The sequence below is a fragment of the Astatotilapia calliptera genome, chromosome 19 (assembly GCF_900246225.1).
Source record: "Astatotilapia calliptera chromosome 19, fAstCal1.2, whole genome shotgun sequence".
NCBI classification, from domain to species: Eukaryota; Metazoa; Chordata; class Actinopteri; order Cichliformes; family Cichlidae; genus Astatotilapia; species Astatotilapia calliptera.
Window position 1 is genome coordinate 2,608,798 of NC_039320.1, and position 16,841 is coordinate 2,625,638.

At 37.6% G+C, this 16,841-nt stretch overlaps 2 protein-coding genes across 4 annotated transcripts; one reads left to right on the forward strand and one right to left on the reverse strand.

Moving 5' to 3' along the window:
- Positions 1-540: 540 nt before the first annotated feature.
- fam216a (family with sequence similarity 216 member A) lies at positions 541-6,433 on the reverse strand. Of its 2 annotated transcripts, none has more exons than XM_026153097.1 (6): positions 6,262-6,433; positions 6,131-6,158; positions 4,778-4,893; positions 4,430-4,556; positions 4,036-4,206; positions 541-2,054 (listed from the first exon to the last, which is right to left on the reverse strand). In XM_026153097.1, exons 2-6 carry the CDS (start codon positions 6,132-6,134, stop codon positions 1,933-1,935), a joined length of 540 nt encoding a protein of 179 aa, XP_026008882.1. In that variant the 5' UTR covers positions 6,135-6,158; positions 6,262-6,433; the 3' UTR covers positions 541-1,932. The 2 variants fall into 2 exon arrangements, with proteins under 2 accessions (XP_026008882.1, XP_026008881.1); XM_026153096.1 differs by having other exon boundaries at positions 4,036-4,212; positions 6,262-6,431.
- Positions 6,434-9,859: 3,426 nt separating this feature from the next.
- On the forward strand, positions 9,860-16,476 carry LOC113012231 (uncharacterized). 2 transcript variants are annotated; one of them, XM_026152301.1, is made up of 11 exons: positions 9,860-10,008; positions 11,108-11,402; positions 12,022-12,094; positions 13,530-13,634; positions 13,952-14,052; positions 14,162-14,263; positions 14,437-14,563; positions 14,654-14,758; positions 14,861-15,016; positions 15,142-15,263; positions 16,129-16,476. In XM_026152301.1, the coding sequence occupies exons 1-11, from the start codon at positions 9,921-9,923 to the stop codon at positions 16,268-16,270; spliced, it is 1,416 nt and encodes a 471-aa protein (XP_026008086.1). In that variant the 5' UTR covers positions 9,860-9,920; the 3' UTR covers positions 16,271-16,476. The 2 variants fall into 2 exon arrangements, with proteins under 2 accessions (XP_026008086.1, XP_026008087.1); XM_026152302.1 differs by having other exon boundaries at positions 12,025-12,094.
- Positions 16,477-16,841: the final 365 nt, after the last annotated feature.

Here is a 16,841-nt window from a genome sequence, read left to right on the forward strand (position 1 = left end):
GGCGGGGCCATGGCAAACATAAGCAGGATACATTAGGTTTCAGGTTACCTTAAATAATAGTTTAAAAAAGGCCCCTAACTCAAGTGATGAACCAGTGTTGTCTCTGCACATAACAGACAACTTGGCAAATCTATGAAAAATGCCCAAGAAAGCAGTCTGACAGACATGAAATAGTATTTTTGCACGAAAGAATGTGATTCGTAAAAAGCTATCAGCTAAAAACTTGGCATATCTCAGCACAGTGTGCAGTGTGGCCTTCACAAATTTGGGGAAACTGGACCAGTAGAGGACAAAAGAAGAAGTGGCAGGTCTAAAAAAATCTATTTACAGCATACATTTTTTGGATATGACTCATCTTTTAGAAATTAAAAAAAAAAAAAAAATCCAGCAAAGACCTGACACGGGGCTAGAGACTCTTCAGTTGATGAATAAGTGGACTGAAAATCCGTGGCAACAGGTCTTAAGGTGTGGTGAGTCGAAATCTGAAATTTTTGGTTCTAATCAGCCGCTTGTGAAAATTAACAGAAATGTGAAAGCAGAAAAGTATCATCAGACTTTAATCCACCATTTAAAACAATCTAGAAAGCATCTGATTGGCAGCACTTTCATTTTTCAGCAGGACAATAATCCTAAACGCTGCCAATTCAGTAAAAGCATACCCGGACAGAAAACCCCCATCAGTCATTGACTGGCCTTTCCCAAACCCCAGACCAGAACATTACTGAAGCAGTGTGAGATCATCTTGGCAGAGAACAGAAGAAACAACAGCCAACATCCAAAGACGAGAGTTGAATGTCCTTGAAGAAGCCCGGAGAACTATTCCTGAACACCAAAGAAATGACAGGAAAGCTGCCTTTTCTTGCAAAATATATTAAGAAATGATGGGGTGGCTAAAGACTTTTTCACAGGACTGTAAAACAGATGAGTAGAAATTAATAGCAGTGACTATTAAAGTGAAAATACAAGTTCCTAAACAGATAAAACAAAAGAGACAGTCACACACAACTATAAACATATACATTTAAGAATTGCACATGCAGAACATAGATGTCAATGACTTTATTCTAAGTGAAAATAAAAAAAATAATACAGTTATCAGACCTCAGCATATCATCAATGCCTCTCTCAGAGAGTTTTCATCCATACTAGTTCACGTGAAGAATTTGAAGATTTTAAACTTTCCTGAATTCCAGAGGTACTTATGCAACTAATGCATCCCAAAACATCTGTTTCATATCAACAATGGGAAACCTGTGTTAGCAGCAAAAAAAGGGGGGAAAAGGCTTTACTTTTTCCGTTAACACTAAGAAAAAAACATCCAAGTCGGCTTCATTTAGCCAAGGAAATGAAAAATGAAAGCAAACTCTTCTTTAAAGCAGCCAAAGAAACATTATCTGCTCGTGATGAGCCTGTGGCCAGCACCAAGCGCTAAGCACGCCAGCACAGGCACGCACTTCCCATTATTCCTCTCTTTAACGGTAGCGATCACGTGACTTCATGGAAATCAAGTCTTCCAAAGGATTTCCCCCAGTCACAGAGGGCGCTACATTAACTTCATCTTTACGTCTTACAAAAACTGATCTTGCAGATGCATAAAACATCGTTTAAAGCTTAAATAGGCTTTAAAAAAAAGAAAAAAGAAAAACAGTTACACATTCTGATAAGGAGGAATTCTAACTTAACACAAAACTAAGACACAGCTGTACATTTAGAAGCTCACATACAGAGTATTTATTTCAACAAATACAAAGAATGCATGATCCAGATAACTGTAAACAATTTCTAGATGCAAGTGAAAATCTCAATTCAAAATTCCTGAAGCTTTCCTTTAAACACCAGTAGTGTCTGATCAGTATATACAGTATATATACTGGAAACTGCATTTTGTGGCGTTTAAGTAGCAGAAAGCGTCACTATATTATTATAAAAGAATCACAAATCAGATAAGCTGTCACCGTCCCATCCTCCCACAGAGAGGGAGCTCAGACATTCACTCAGAGAATCATTTGGTCCTCCCTGCTCTTCTTCCTCATCCGACAGTCTGATCCTGGCTCCTGGCGAAAAATGAAATGTTTAACTCTACAGAAGAAAGTGAATATTTATAAGATAGTTGATAATATTCTTGGTAACTGGCATACTCTCACTGGCTGCCTTATTATGTTGATTCTCTGTGGCAAAGATTCAACAAAGTGCAGGAAACATTGCTCAGAAGCTTTGGTTCATGTTGCTAAACATCCATGATGTAAATCTCCCATCTCACTACAAAAATTGCTCTACTTGACTGAGATCTGGTGACTGTGGAGGCCGTTTGAGTAGAGTGAACTCATCTTCATGTTCAAGAAACCAGTTTGACATGATTTATAACATGATACCCTATCATGGAGATGTAGCGCTCATAAAGGGGTCAGACATGCGCAACACCCAGGTAGGCTGTGGCATTTACACAATGCTTGGCTAGTACTAAAGACCAAAAGTGTGCCAAGAAAAACATGAAAAAATGATATCCTCGCACTAGCATCTACCTGTACTGTTGATCCAAGGCAGAATGGAGCCATGCTTTCATGTTGAATACTCCAAAATCTGTCAGTCTTCTATTGTCCAATTTTGGTGAGCCATCAGTTTCCCGTTCTTAGCTACAGGAGTGTCACCCAGTCTGCTGCTGTAGCCCATGTGCCTCAAAGTTTGATGTGTTGTATATTTAGAGATGCTCTTCTGCATATCTGGATTGAAATAAGCTGATTTGTGAGTTACTGTTGCCTTCCTATCAGCTTAAATCGGTCTGGCCATTCTCCTCTGACATTAACAAGGCATTTTCATTTTGCCTCTCACTGAAGACTTTCGTTTTCAAACGTTCTCTGTAAAGCCTAGAGATGCCTGTGTGGGAAAATCCCAGTAGATCAGCCATTTCTGAAATACCAGCCTATCTGTCACCAACAACTATGCCATGTTCAAAGTTACAAAAGTATCCTTCCTTCCTCATTCTGAGCCTCAGTGTGAACTTCAGCAGGTTATTTAACCATGTGCCTTAATGCAGTGACTTGGCACCGTTTGCGTGTTTATGCGTGCATATTCCCATGTATTTGTGTTTATGAGCAGTTGAACAGGTGTAATTAATAAAGTGTCCAGTGAATTTTTAGTTCACAGATGATTGTAAACTAAAATATAACATTTTTGAAGAAAGTTCCAAATAATTCCAAATGTTTTGCTGACTTGCTCCTCGGACTTTTCCTTCTCTGTGTTTGTGACCATGTGCACTTCTTAGCCTTTCTATGTGTTGATGCAGATGCATTAAAGGACCTGCAATTTCAAATATGTTACATTAAAAGTTTTGACTTCTCTTTCTTTTTAAAAAACATTTTCAATGTTCTCATTTTGAATAAAGTCTTCTTAAGTTCTCTGTATTGTAAGATCTTAACCTTACAATATGAAGCACTTTGATGCAACTGCTGTTGTGATTTTGCACCATATAAATAAAACTGAATTGAATTGAGAATTCTTTATCATTAAATCATATTATTTATGTTTTTTAAATTAATAGTTTTTTCTTTTTTTGTTTTCCCTTTCTCAGTGTTTTTCTCTCTTTGCTTTCCTTAGTCGGTACTTTCCAACCCAAGGGGAATTTTCTTTTTTTTCTTCTCCACACTGTTGCCAGTTGTTTGCTTGGGATTCTCGAGTTCCTATCTATAATGTATTGGGAACTTTACAGTATAAATTACCATGAAATGATGGTTCTTATATTTTACATTTTAAAAAATATAAAGATGAGCTAAATATTGTGGCAAAAAGTTTTCATTTTAACTCTTTGCAAGTCTGAAAAGTAAACATGGAAATGAGCTGCTCGTTAAGTGCTTTCAAAATCTCCATACGTGACAACTATAATTATCTACATGTGCAGACTAGTTCAGATGCGTAAGGCGTAAGGGTGTTAGAAGGACATATTAAAAAGGGAAATAAGGTGGGATAAAATAAAGCGATGATCCTTAGGATATTTAAAATATTGTAACTTCAGCTATCACTTGATAGCTCACGTCTCACCTGGCTTCTCTGTTCTTTGGGACGGTTTTCTAGAATGTTTTGCACTGGTCTTGCTCTTGTTTTTTGACCCTGAAGAAACTTCCGATTGTGTTTTTGATAGATGATCCTCTCTGTCATTCTCAGGTGAGGCCACAGAAGCCTCAAAAAGTATGTCTCTTTTGTGGTTGTAGTCTATGACTACACAAAGACAAAACAAATATACAAAACAAACCACAGTGTGAAAGCCGTTACTCAGCCGTTGCTCAATGACTCACTGTAAAGGACTGTAACAGGATAAGTCAGATGCTTATCAGTGAAAGTGGTTTACAAACAGTTTAGAAAAACAGAGAGATAGCACACAACAACAAGTTACATCTGAATTGTATTTATTTTATTTTGTTTTGGTTCTTCTCACCTGCTCGTATACACCTGTACTGCACGTTCATGTAGTGCTGGGTGACGAGGCGCCGGACATGCTCAGTGCTATAGGAAGCTGCAATGCTGTACAGATACTTCCTCTGAGCTGGTGTTAGTGCTGCATGCTAAGAGGCAGGCAGAGATCACTTTTCACTGGGATCCACACCGAACATATGAATCCACACGTGCAAACACATTTAGGTGTGGATGTTACAGAAGTTACAGAAGAAACAGAAATGTATGCTTTTGCCAGTGCTTCTAAAGTCCTCTGACTATGATGAGGGCACATTATTTGCTGATGATAGTGGACAAAAATGGTCTATAGCCCATACGATCAACAGTTTACCTTCAGAAATGAGGCTGTAGTCACACTTGTGGGGATTTGTATAGCTGTTAGGCGTTGATCAGCTGGTCTGCTGATTTTCAAACCGCTGTTGACGTTTCCAGCACTATTTTGAAATTCTGTTAGTAAATAGAAAACAGACATTTGGAAAAACTTGCATTTGAGGCTAATTGACATTTTTACTTAGAGGCAGGATGTGAGGAACTATGGAGCTTCAGGTGAAACAGAGAGACTGAATAAATCAAGCAGGAAATAATGCACAGGTACTGACCCGCCCCTCTGTGACTGTGACAAAAGGCAACGTTACCACAAAGAGATGAAAAATAGCTACAAAGATACTCAAAGCGACTCCACATTGCCCAATAGGAGATGCAAAATAATCGTGTCTGTAATTTCAAAAATGAAAATTTAAAACGGAAGACAAAAAGATGACAATTTTTATGCCATATTGACTTATTTAACTAATGTAACACTGGTTAACTAATGGATGTTGGGTTCGGTTCTTCAGATGATTTCCTGTTGGATTTTGTGCCATGAAGGACTCTCAAATAAAAGATTTTAAAAGCTTAAAATCCACTCAAAGACTTCTGGAGTTTTCTGGAATTCTTGCACACAAATTTGACCCATTTTGATGTTTGACAGCTGTAAAAATGACAAATTTTTTTTTTTTTTAACCTGAAATTTGATGACTTTTCCTTAAGTGACCCAAAATACATTTACTATAAGATTATAAAGTGGTTTATAGTAAAGAGAAACCTCATTAATTCTTATTAATTAAGCATTCTTCATCCATGTATTAATGTCAGGTATTTATACATTCTAAATAGATCTGTAGTTCAAAATTTGATATGAACATTAATTAAGGGAAATTTTTGCAGTAGGTCAAATTGACCAGGGTCATATTAGGTCATCTGGAATATAGTCTATATAGTCTGCAAGAACCCAGAGATTTGCACATGGGCTCAGTTACACTGTCAAACCAAAAGGACTTCTAATTAAAAATCAGCACAAGTGAGCTTTCTTCCTGTTACCTATCAGGCCTGACCCCGGTCAGATTCAGGTGTGGGATTTCACCTGGTTTCCACTTGTCCTCAATAACAAAAACCTTCCTCTCAAGTTTCAGTGCAGACAAGATGTAAGATGTTTGGTTTATTTAACCATGGAAGTAGCACATGCATATCTGAAATCTAACCCAAGGAAAAAGACTGAAATAGACACGATACAATGGATTCAATATGCAGAAGGGTTCAGTAGAGTGGCGTCACCGTGTGAGTTTCTTCATAAATCTGCTCATTTTTTTTTTTACTTTACTGCTCACGTGTTCATTTTTAATGATATGCAAAAATTTACACATACCCATTTTCACTGATGCATCAAAATAAACCTGCAACAGAAATGTATGAGTTATATTAACATAAAAATAAAATAAATGCAATAAAGATGGCATGTTCACTTTGGCATGGATTAAATTTCAAACATTACTTTACCTTGGCATAGCCTCATTATGATTGATCCCATGCAACACCTGGTTTTCTGCAGATTTCACTTGCTTTTTCAGTATGAAACGGCACACAAAGCCAAATAGTCCGTGCACAAGCAGCAGCAGCCAGTTTACCTTACCTTTAACACATATCGTCCACGCTGAGGCCAGTCTAGATAATTAAAGAAAAGAGGCGGTCTGATCTAAGGACTTTGAACAGTGGGCGTGTCCTTTCAAAGATGTTGCAATTATAAACTGAAAGAAAGATATGTTTAAATTAATATTGGTAACGTTAACTTAAAGATGTCCTGTAATGCTCAACATGGACAAAGAGTACACTGAGATCCTTGGAAAAAAGCAGCCGCGTTGGGCTGTGGTTATTATATTGTTTTACGCATGCACTACTCTAGTGGCTACTGGAGGCTTGCTCTAAAAGCAAATCAGTCCCTGTGAATCACTCCCATGGTACTCTCATGGCCTCCCCCCTTTGTATGTCTATGTTTAATGATTTCTTTGTTTGTTCATTTGTCCTGTTTTTGCAGTTTTCTTTCCTGGAAAGATCCAACATTTTTAAACAATCATAATTCTTTTGAAAAATAAAATCTTCTGCATACATTTGAAGCTATCAGACTCTGAGAGGGCCATAAATAAGGTGAGCTCTTGTCCCCACAGCGAAGCTTTGTACAGTATTTTCGGTACTTTCATGTAACTATTGGAGCTCTTTTATCTCTTGACGACTCAGCTCCTAGTTAGATATTTGTGTAAACAAATTTCAAGTTGTAAAAATACACCTCATACTCCAGAGAGTCAGTGGGTGTTAAATTGTATTTTCAGTCCATGCAATAATCTTTTACCCAAACAATCAGATTGATTCTATTAAAGCATGCATCAAATAAAAATGCAGACTACTTGTGACTGTTTTACCATTTACCTTTCAAGTTTGCCGGCAGTGAGGGGATTATCCAGATCGTCTGCTTGCTGTTGTGCACGCCCATGTAGGGATAATCCCCGCCATGTTCATAACAGCTTTCTCTCCATAAAATATTTGTAATGGAAATTTCCTCAAGGTTTGCAGAATTAGACACGCCGACTGTAATTAGTTGAGGTAAACGGTTTGCAGCAAGCAGCATCAACAACTGCAGGAAAATTTAAAAATTTGAATGCAGGCAGTTTCATTGGCTCACAGAGGCAACTGTAAAGTGTGATGGCGTAACAGAAAGACTGAGCACCATCAATTGGGTGACTGAAAAATAAATAAAGGGAGCTAATATTTTACAAGATTATTTGCACATTATAGAGTAAGCTAAAGAAAATTCAGCCTCGTGTCCAATGTAGATACAGAGTAAACACATTAAATATCCTCCTGGACAAGGAGGGCTGCCATAAAGAAAGTAAATAATGTATGGTATGTATAAAGTAAATAAAATACCTTTTAAAATACCTATATTCATGCAAGACTGATATGATTAACTATAACTACTGCTTCTCTATAAATTGAATTCCTTTATTGATTCATAATTAAGCCCTTTCAAAGCAATTTTTAGCGAATATTAAAAATAACACTGATCATCTCGTTAACAGGCATTGTTCTTTTGGAAACCATTCCTGTGGATGTTCCTTTGACTCACAACAACTAGTTAAAACTGTTGTATTTGTTGTACTGTTGGGAGACGGTTTTCCTGGGGAAATTCCACTCCCAAGTCCACTCCTAGTCTCTCTCTCACACACCTCTCATCCAGTTGCTGACTTTCAATTCATCATCAAAATGAGATACAGCACTGAGGAGTTGTACTTTGTTGCAAACAATGGCAGTGACAACAGTAATTTTTTAATATAGCGCATTTCATTACACTTAACATAAAACCTAAAAACCTATGTAGGTCTACTATGCCTCAAGGCAATGGAATCAACAAAAGGCACACAGTGATTAAATATCAGCCTGTGAGAATAAAGAGGTTCTGAGTTTGCTTTTGAATGTAGACACGGCTCTGTTTGACCTCACGTCAGCAGACAGCTCGTTCCAAAGGACAGGAGCACAGTAACTGAAAGCACCAATGCACTAATTCTGGTTTAAAAGAGCTGCATTTGTATTAAAGATAGGTAAAGAGTAACAAAGAACACATCCTCAAGGATCCACTTTTCAAATTTTGATTTCTGCAGATCTAAAACTACTGAAATACAAACACATCTATCCTCATTGTGATAAAAATCAGTTAAGAACCTGATCTGTTAAACCAACTAAATCATGAAACCTTTGAATGCTGAGAAAATAAAGATCTGAGACAGGGCTACAGTTACCACTTAACAATTGATTTAAGTTTTTATTTTATTTTGAAATTGAACAGTGACATGTCTTCGTTGCACTTTCGTGTATCTCGTTGACATTACATGTACATTATCTTCTACCTGTATGTTACATGTACATGTATGTATATTTCATCTAAGTGTACATTATGTCTATGTTATGTCTACATTACAGGTGCACTTACCTTGTTGACGTTACATGTAAATTCCGTGTACGTACGTATGTACGTACGTACGTATGTATGTATGTATGTATTTCGTGTACGTTGTTCGGCTTAAAAGTGAGGAAGTGTCCCGGGATGACCCGGTGTGGGAAGAAGCTATTGGTGCACCGTTTTCATGCTGATGTTAATGCCAGACGCACTAAGCAATTTATCTGTAGCTTTGTGTGGACTGCCATTTGCTGTGGTTCCCAAAAACTTCCACATTTGCAATAATATCACCCACAGAAATTTCACAAACTCACTTGTTGTAATGGTGACACATTATAGAACGCACTCAAATTCACTGAGCTCTATAGTCTTTCACAAATATTTGTAAAAGCAGATTGCAAGCCAGGTGATTTTATACAGTTTTAGGGCCAAAAACACCTGAATTCAAAGAGGTGTGACCCAGTACTTTTGTACATATAGTGTACCTGTTGCCATATTTTGTCAGCTACTTTACAGATTAAAAATGTCTGTTATGTTCAACATAAATCAGTACTGCAGTTTTACTTTACTTTGCATGCCTACACATACACACATTTCTTTTTTTTCTTTTCACTCTGACTCATTACATTGGCATTGATAGTTATTTATAGACAAAGTCCTAAGGGCAGAGCCAAAGAATGTCTCCAACTCACTTTCCTGCTGTTGCTTTTTTAAGGTTACTACATAATTGTAGGTTGCATATGTAATAAGTACACACAGTATTCTTTGACTGATTCTTAATGAACAGATTTCATGTAGTTTTCATGTGTGCAAGTTAAAGTGGGACTCGTTTTACACTGTAGTACAACGACTCATTCAGCAATGTGTAACCACAGTGTTCACACTTTAACCCCCCAAAGCGATATATTATTTAAATGTTAGGATGTTTTCACAAATTTCACAAAAGTGAGGACAACAGGCTTTCTTCGGCGAGTTGTAGGTATTATTGTTGTTATTATTATTACACATTGCATCATTGCTGTTAGGATGATGTCAAATGATGCAGAAACGAAAGCATTTTGTACAGTCGCAGTGATGCTACGGGAAAATCCCTTCGACTGCTTTATAAGCTCCACACCACACAGCGCTGCCAGGAGTGCATTACTGAAACGTGACACTGCATGTGTTCAAGCATCGTCTTTGCTAAAAGAGCGAGCAGTTAAAAGTCGATATGAAGAAGATTTTCAGCAGAAAGAAGAAGATTCGGATGAGTGAGGGCAAGAAACCCTTAATAGAAAATAACAACAACATACAAGACGGTAAGAGCGCTTTACTATTATTACTGTGGGAATCCTTCATCTGTATAGTTTATATGTAGCAAGGAATAATAACTGGAATCATCCACGGACTGGCTATTTTATATTTGTTTGAAATAATTGCTATTTATTGATTGATTGTTACTGATAGGCCATTAACTCAGAAATAAAAACTAGTTTAACACACGAGCAGCACAAGCTGTTGCTGAAGCGGCAACAAAGTAACGTTGCAATATTTGCATATCAGCGCAGCTTAGCCTCAGGTATGCAGGGTATTCCCAAACAAACCAGAACAAATATGTCCCAACATGCATTCCCAAGTTAATATCGATAAGTGTAGAGGCTTCCTACTTATATAATCAAGTGCACACTTAAATTTCATCATAAGTGCTGGTTTTACTTCCTCCTATCCGAAAACAAAGCGAATTTTATGTTTGGATATGATTAAGTGAAAAAACATGCACTGTAGCCAGAAACTAGCCACAAACTACAAGTGGAATGTCAAGATTAAAGGAAGTAGACAATAAGACTCATAACCAATGGCATCAGGTGACTAGCACCAATGTTAACCCTCTCAAGGCAGGCGTTGCCGATTTGCAACAGTTAAAAACTAACAACCTGATTACCCCACATACATATTTTATGAGTTTTTTTTACTCAGAAGTACCACTGCAGGACTTGGTTGTGCATTAGCAACAAAAAACTTAATTTGAGCCTGAGAGGGTTAAAACTGACACCTATTTGTCCTTCTCAAAGGGACCAACTCAGTGGTAGACACTGACTGACTGTCTTGATGGAAAAAAAAAATCACCTGAGCTCAAATGGAAAGAGCATCAGGAGTAAGGATGAGCTTGATAAATTGCTTAGTCTCTGGCATTTCATTCATTCACAATTACATCACCCAGGCTTTTAGAAGCTGGCAAACTCTGACAGGCTCATTGTCACAGATCTTGGCCGAGTCACAGCAAGAATTTTACATCGCCCCTTTTTATCAGAAAAAAAATATATAAAATATAACCCCTTCATTTGGCTTGGATCAAGTCAAAACATGAAACAAATGTAGAGTTCACATGTTTGTTTGTTCTTTCTGGCTCTTTCATAGGACATGACTGTGCAGGTCATGGGTATGAGAACCCTTTGGCCCAGAACTCCTTTAACTCTGCAGAGGAGCAATCCATGCAGAGACAACAAAGCAGCTCACTTATGGATCTCATTCAGTGTCTTGGGGTGTCCTCTGAAAGCCTTTACAACCTCATAGAGGCTAATTTGGGACAACAGAGTGTCATTGAATGGTCCAACCCTCAGACATTCAATATCCTGAACAAAATGCTCCAGGAGATCAAATCTGTCAAGCAATGCCTGCAACTGATGGACTGGGTCCAACATAAATATCCGAGGTATTTATGTGCCAGCTTACCTTTTTTTGTTTAACTAGCCACATCAGCTCAGTGCTGTTGTGTGCATTTGTACCTTTAAATATAGATTTGGTGAAGATCAAACCAATGACGCACTTGGATGTTAAGCTGGTTGTTGGGCGTGTCTTCCAGCCCAGATGCCAGAATATGCAAATGAGCATTTTGAATGGTCAGTAAGACCTAAGTAACTATATAACAACCAATCTAGTCACCATTCACATACATCTATGAAAACTAGCGTTCAAATTTATAGTTAAGCACAAAAGGTAAGAAAAAATATGAACTATGATCATCACGTCTAGAGCTCTCGGATTAATTCAGTGTGTTATTTCTGTTTTATGTGTTCAAAATTTAAGCATAAATACAGAGATTTGCTATAAAATCCTGGCATATAGCAAACTGGTTCAGTCTGCTTTTATTCATTGTTATTCACAATATCTTCAACCTGTTATTTCAAAAACAGGGAATTAAAATGTTAAAGCAGGTTTCATCATATCAATAGGGAATTAGGATTGAAAGCATTTGTCTCTTGTCTGAATGTTAGCTGTTAACACATGCTGGTGCTCACTTCTGATGTGGGTATTTTCTGGTACTTTCCAAGCAGGGAGTCTGACCAAAAGCTGTTCTGTGAATGGAAAGACAAGGCAAAGGAGAAGCTGCTTCAAAGTGTGCAGGTAAGAATACCAATATAACTTATCATACATTTTATGAGCCAGACAATCTTTGGTGACACACACACACACACACACACACACACACACACACACACACACACACACACACACACACACACACACACACACACTGATATCATTCAAGGTTGTTTTCTACACAGCCTCTGTGTAGCTAGGTGTGTCTTTACAAATACTATTTGTTTTTTTTAAATACCCAAATATCAGGTATATTCAATATAAGCATCAGCATTAAGCATAATTAACCATCAGCAAAATCACAAATAAATTATGATTTTGTGTTTTTCCAAGTCTTGTTCAAAAACATGTATAATCATGTGTTGGTGACACATTTCTAATGCTTCACATTCCTGACACTATTATGCCAAGGTCAAAGCTAGATCATGTCTACAGACACAAAATCAAAACCTTTTCACTACACAAATCACATTTCTCATTTAACATATTGACCCAACTTGTATTTTGAGTTATGTTTGATTAAAAATAATGATGATTAGCAAATGCACACAAACTCTGTTTCCGGATGTTTAGCCTTTTCTCAGATGTAGTGAGAGGTAAGCCAGTGGGACTTCAGTCTCTATCTGTCCCACCTCTCTCAACACTTCTCACGCAGAGGTTGTTATTGTGTGCCAGTGTAAACCACAGCTGTGGGACCAAGTTATTTCCTGGAAGTGTAACACTTTCCCCACAATCCCTTTGGTGGCAGTGTTGCTCTTTGGTTTGAAAGGTGTGATCAACCTCAGGCCTTAACCAGATCAAAGAACAGATGCATAGAAGTAGTTGAGAAAAAAAAAAAGCCACAATCTCAGCCCCTGTTCACAAGTAGACTGGCTCATGATCGCCATATAAATGAACTGGAAATGAAAATGTTTCTAAACGCAGTATTTGCATTACTTCATTGAGTCTTCTTTGAATATGAGTTAGTAAGCAAAGTGGTTTATACATTTTAAGTATCTGTAGGAGTCATGCAGGTACTAAAAGTGCTCAAAGTTGACTTGACTTTCTGAAACTTCAGCCCAATCAGATGTCACAAGAAGAAAAGGAACAGAAACACTGTTACAATCATCTGTAAGAAAAACAGGCCAGACAGTAATCTGATATCAACAGCCTGCTGGGAGAAAGTGTCACTCAGTAAGTCTGTCAGATCCCTCAATGACACATTTAAATGAAAGCAACAACGTCCATCCTCTCAGCAGTACAAATGTACAAAATAGAAACCAAACTACTCTGAACCAAAATGGCCACTAGAGTTAACCTCAACTGACATGAGCAAAATTGGCCTCAGGGCTCACTTCATTAAAAATATGCAAAGTTACATTTCTAATTTGGGACATGGTGTTTCCCTGGTAGACTCTCAGATTGTATGCCTGATAGAAAGTAAGCTTACAGTCTACTTCTGTGTCGTTTTTGTCCACAGAAAGAGATCAGAGAGTCCCTGGACAAAATCCTGCAGAATGAGACCGGCATAGCTCCAAACTGCATAGAAGAAGATTATGTTAAACTTTATGTGGACACTATCCAGGTAAGAAAAATGCTCTTCAGCAGGAGCGTCAGATGAGTTTTATATCATAGGTCACATACAGGGCACTTTTTGTCAGTCTAATGAAGTTTATGCATTTAGTCCATGAGTTAGCTGAAAATACAATGTTAACAGTATGTCTCAGTTTTTCTGCATGACAGAGAAATGCTGTTGTAGTAAATGACAGGAATGCTAAAAGTTTTCTGTGAAATTATAGAAAATGTTCTGTTAGATCATTGCAAAGAAAGTTTATTTGAAATTTCTGTTGTAAATAGTGAAAAACTGTTAGTGACCTATCATATCATTTGTCCCTCTTGAAGTGTATTAATGCCGTACCCAGAGAAGCACAAAAACTCCTTCCAGAACTGCACGATGAAGTGCAAGAAATTTGTTTCCAAGAGTTTCGAACATTTGTCAAGAGGTGAGTCTTTATCTTTTCTTCAGAAATAGGTGATTCATCACGTCTGAGATTTTGAGATTTGATGAAACTCATGTTTTTTTTTTCACTGTGTATTCTCTTTGGTTTGTAGGTACAGTGAAGAGCAGTATGTCGATCTTAAAAAATGGGCACAAACTGACAACCCAGAAACAATACACTTCCTCAAAACACTGAAAACATGTAAGGAACTCAGGTGAGTGGTTTCTGTGTTTCTGTGGCAAATGTTAATTCAGTTTCTTTGAGCCCTATAATTGAATCAAAATACTTATTCACCACTGGATATCTACTTGAAGGCTTAACATGCTGTAGAACATGATGATCAAAGCTGATGCCTGTTTTATAAATATTTTATGCTGTTTCTTTCAGGAAGTATGCTCAGACGATTGGTACGGGAGTCACACCTTCTCTTGTCAAAGAAACTGTGGAAACACTGGAGAACCTGGAGCAGTCTACTTTAACATTCCTGATGGAAATTATAACTGTTATTGCAGAGGTATCTATCCATCCTAACCACAGATTAAAAAATATATATATATAGGTAAATATATTTTCTTCTATTAATACGACATTTTCTGTCCGGCAGAACCACTTTAAAGATTTCTTCAGATCGGGCAGCAACTTGAACCACTTTGTTTACAGTGTTTACAGTCACTTCCCCACACTGCCCTATGTTATGGATGAGAAAAAAGTAAGAAAATTCCCAGATGTCAAATATACACAAATTTACCTGTAGTTGTTTTTTTAAACCGATTCAGTCAAACTGCATTCATATTGTCTTTATGTGTCTCAGGAGGTGGTGGATGAGGCCTATAAGATCATCGCCCGCACTTATGTCGAACATCTTATAACAAACAAGCAGAGAACCCTGAAGGGCCGATGGGCTCCTAATATTGGTGAACAAATACATGAAGATGCAAACCATCTTCACAAGAGCATTTCACTCTTGGTGAGATCAACAAGTTGCAAACAGTCTGCTTATTGTTATGTGAATGACGTTTTACCAAAAGAGCAACTGGAAAAAAATCTTAACCTTGACATGAATTCCTGTCATACTTTTTTGTGATTTATCAGGCTCCCGGTGTCCACGAGTGGCGCAAGATGATGCTGGGCATCCAAGAGGTGTTGGACTGCACATCCATTGATGCACTGAAGATAATAATGGCACGTCTACAGCAGGACTATTTCAGAAAGAGGTAAAATGATCTCTTACCTGTATCAATACAAACATGTTTACACACCTTCTCAGTAAAGGCCTCAGCCTCTCGCTGATAGGAAAGAGGGTGCTGCATCGATAACCTCCTTCTGACTGCTCTGACCAGCAGATTTCTGTAGTTTCCTTCAGAGACACAGACTTATTTTCAAACTGTAGTGCAATTTGACACATGCTGGAAATGTAAGTCAAAGTACGCTTCTTCCATGTTATGAGCAAACTATGGGCAACCACAGCAATCTGCTTGCAACCAAAGCAATTGCAAGGACAGGAAGCAACATCCCTGACCAACTGGTTGTGAAACCCATTTTCACCAAGAGACCATGGGATCACTAAGAGCCCTAAGGATTTTTCTTGATATGACTATTTCACTGCTGTAAAACAAATGTAAATATAACTATAGATCATAATTAGGAGCTTCCATAGATAACCTATTTGATCGAGCAGTCAACAGTCTCATTGCTACACTCCCCTTGAAAATGCACACAAATTTGTGCTTCATTCAGTCGTTTTTAGTAACGTCTTACCAGCTTACACGTGTAAAACACACTTCCCCAGCAGAGCAGCTATATTCTCAATTCGTCAAACATCCCTCATGTCTATTTTCTGGATGCAAACACTTGGCACAAAACAGTTGTGCGCAGTTTAGCTCATCCTTCCAGATGACAGTGTGCAAAGAGGTCATCAAGGAAAACATCTTTTCTAGATGCCTTATTTTATACTTTTAATCTTGTAAATATTGTTCTTCGCTGTATAAAAGAAAAGAAAAACTCTTTTAAATGAATAGACCTGTCTAACAGAATAATTTATGTGTTACTAACTCTGTGGGGTTTCTTCTTTGACTACAGTGAGGACTTCAAGTTCCTGAACAAGTTGCTGAAGTGGAAGGGTCTTTCTAATGGCGATGTCAACGAGGTGCTGGACGCTCTTCCCGGCAGTGAATCCAGACCTATTTGCAGGTCCTGTTTCTCCTGCCTTACCTGCTGGTGACGGCTTAGTTGGGCAACACGGGATGAAGCGCAACAAAAAGATCAATGCTGATTGTTACATGTTTGTTTATGAAACATAAAAAAGACAGCAGGTGGAGTTTGGCTGCGGGAGCATTATAAGCTGTGCAATTTCAAATGGCACAAAAAAGTTTTGGTGAAAGAGCTTTTTAGTGACATTTAGTAGCAGCAAAATGTGTGTTTTTTACTCTTACTCTGTATTACAGTAAACAACAGTAATGGTTGTTTATGTACTTGAATTTGCTTTGTTTACTGAAGTTAGTGAAAGAAATATTTAGATCATGTTTTTAAAAAATATTTTAATATTTATTACATTTTATTTATGAAGGTACAAACATACATTTCTACAGAGTGAGGCGATTTAAAAGCCCACCTATTATTCCGTTATCTACACTGAGACTGCTCCTGCCTTGTTAATAAACATGCAAAACCTCATTGTCTGATAATGAAGCACAAGCTCCTGGGATTATTTCTACTGCCTAGCAAGCTGTAATATTACAAATTCCATTAAAAATTCTCAAAAAAGGAGACAAATGCTCACACACAGGTCCCGT

Coding starts and splice junctions, on each gene's coding strand:
- fam216a (XM_026153096.1), bottom strand. Junction 4,557..4,777: donor CTACAGCCTCATTTCTGAAG/GTAAACTGTTGA, acceptor CCTGCCTCTTAG/CATGCAGCACTAACACCAGC. Junction 4,213..4,429: donor GTACAGGTGTATACGAGCAG/GTGAGAAGAACC, acceptor GTCTTTGTGTAG/TCATAGACTACAACCACAAA.
- LOC113012231 (XM_026152301.1), top strand. CDS start 9,921: ATGAAGAAGATTTTCAGCAGAAAGAAGAAGATTCGGATGAGTGAGGGC. Junction 14,264..14,436: donor AAAACATGTAAGGAACTCAG/GTGAGTGGTTTC, acceptor TGTTTCTTTCAG/GAAGTATGCTCAGACGATTG. Junction 15,264..16,128: donor CAGGACTATTTCAGAAAGAG/GTAAAATGATCT, acceptor CTTTGACTACAG/TGAGGACTTCAAGTTCCTGA.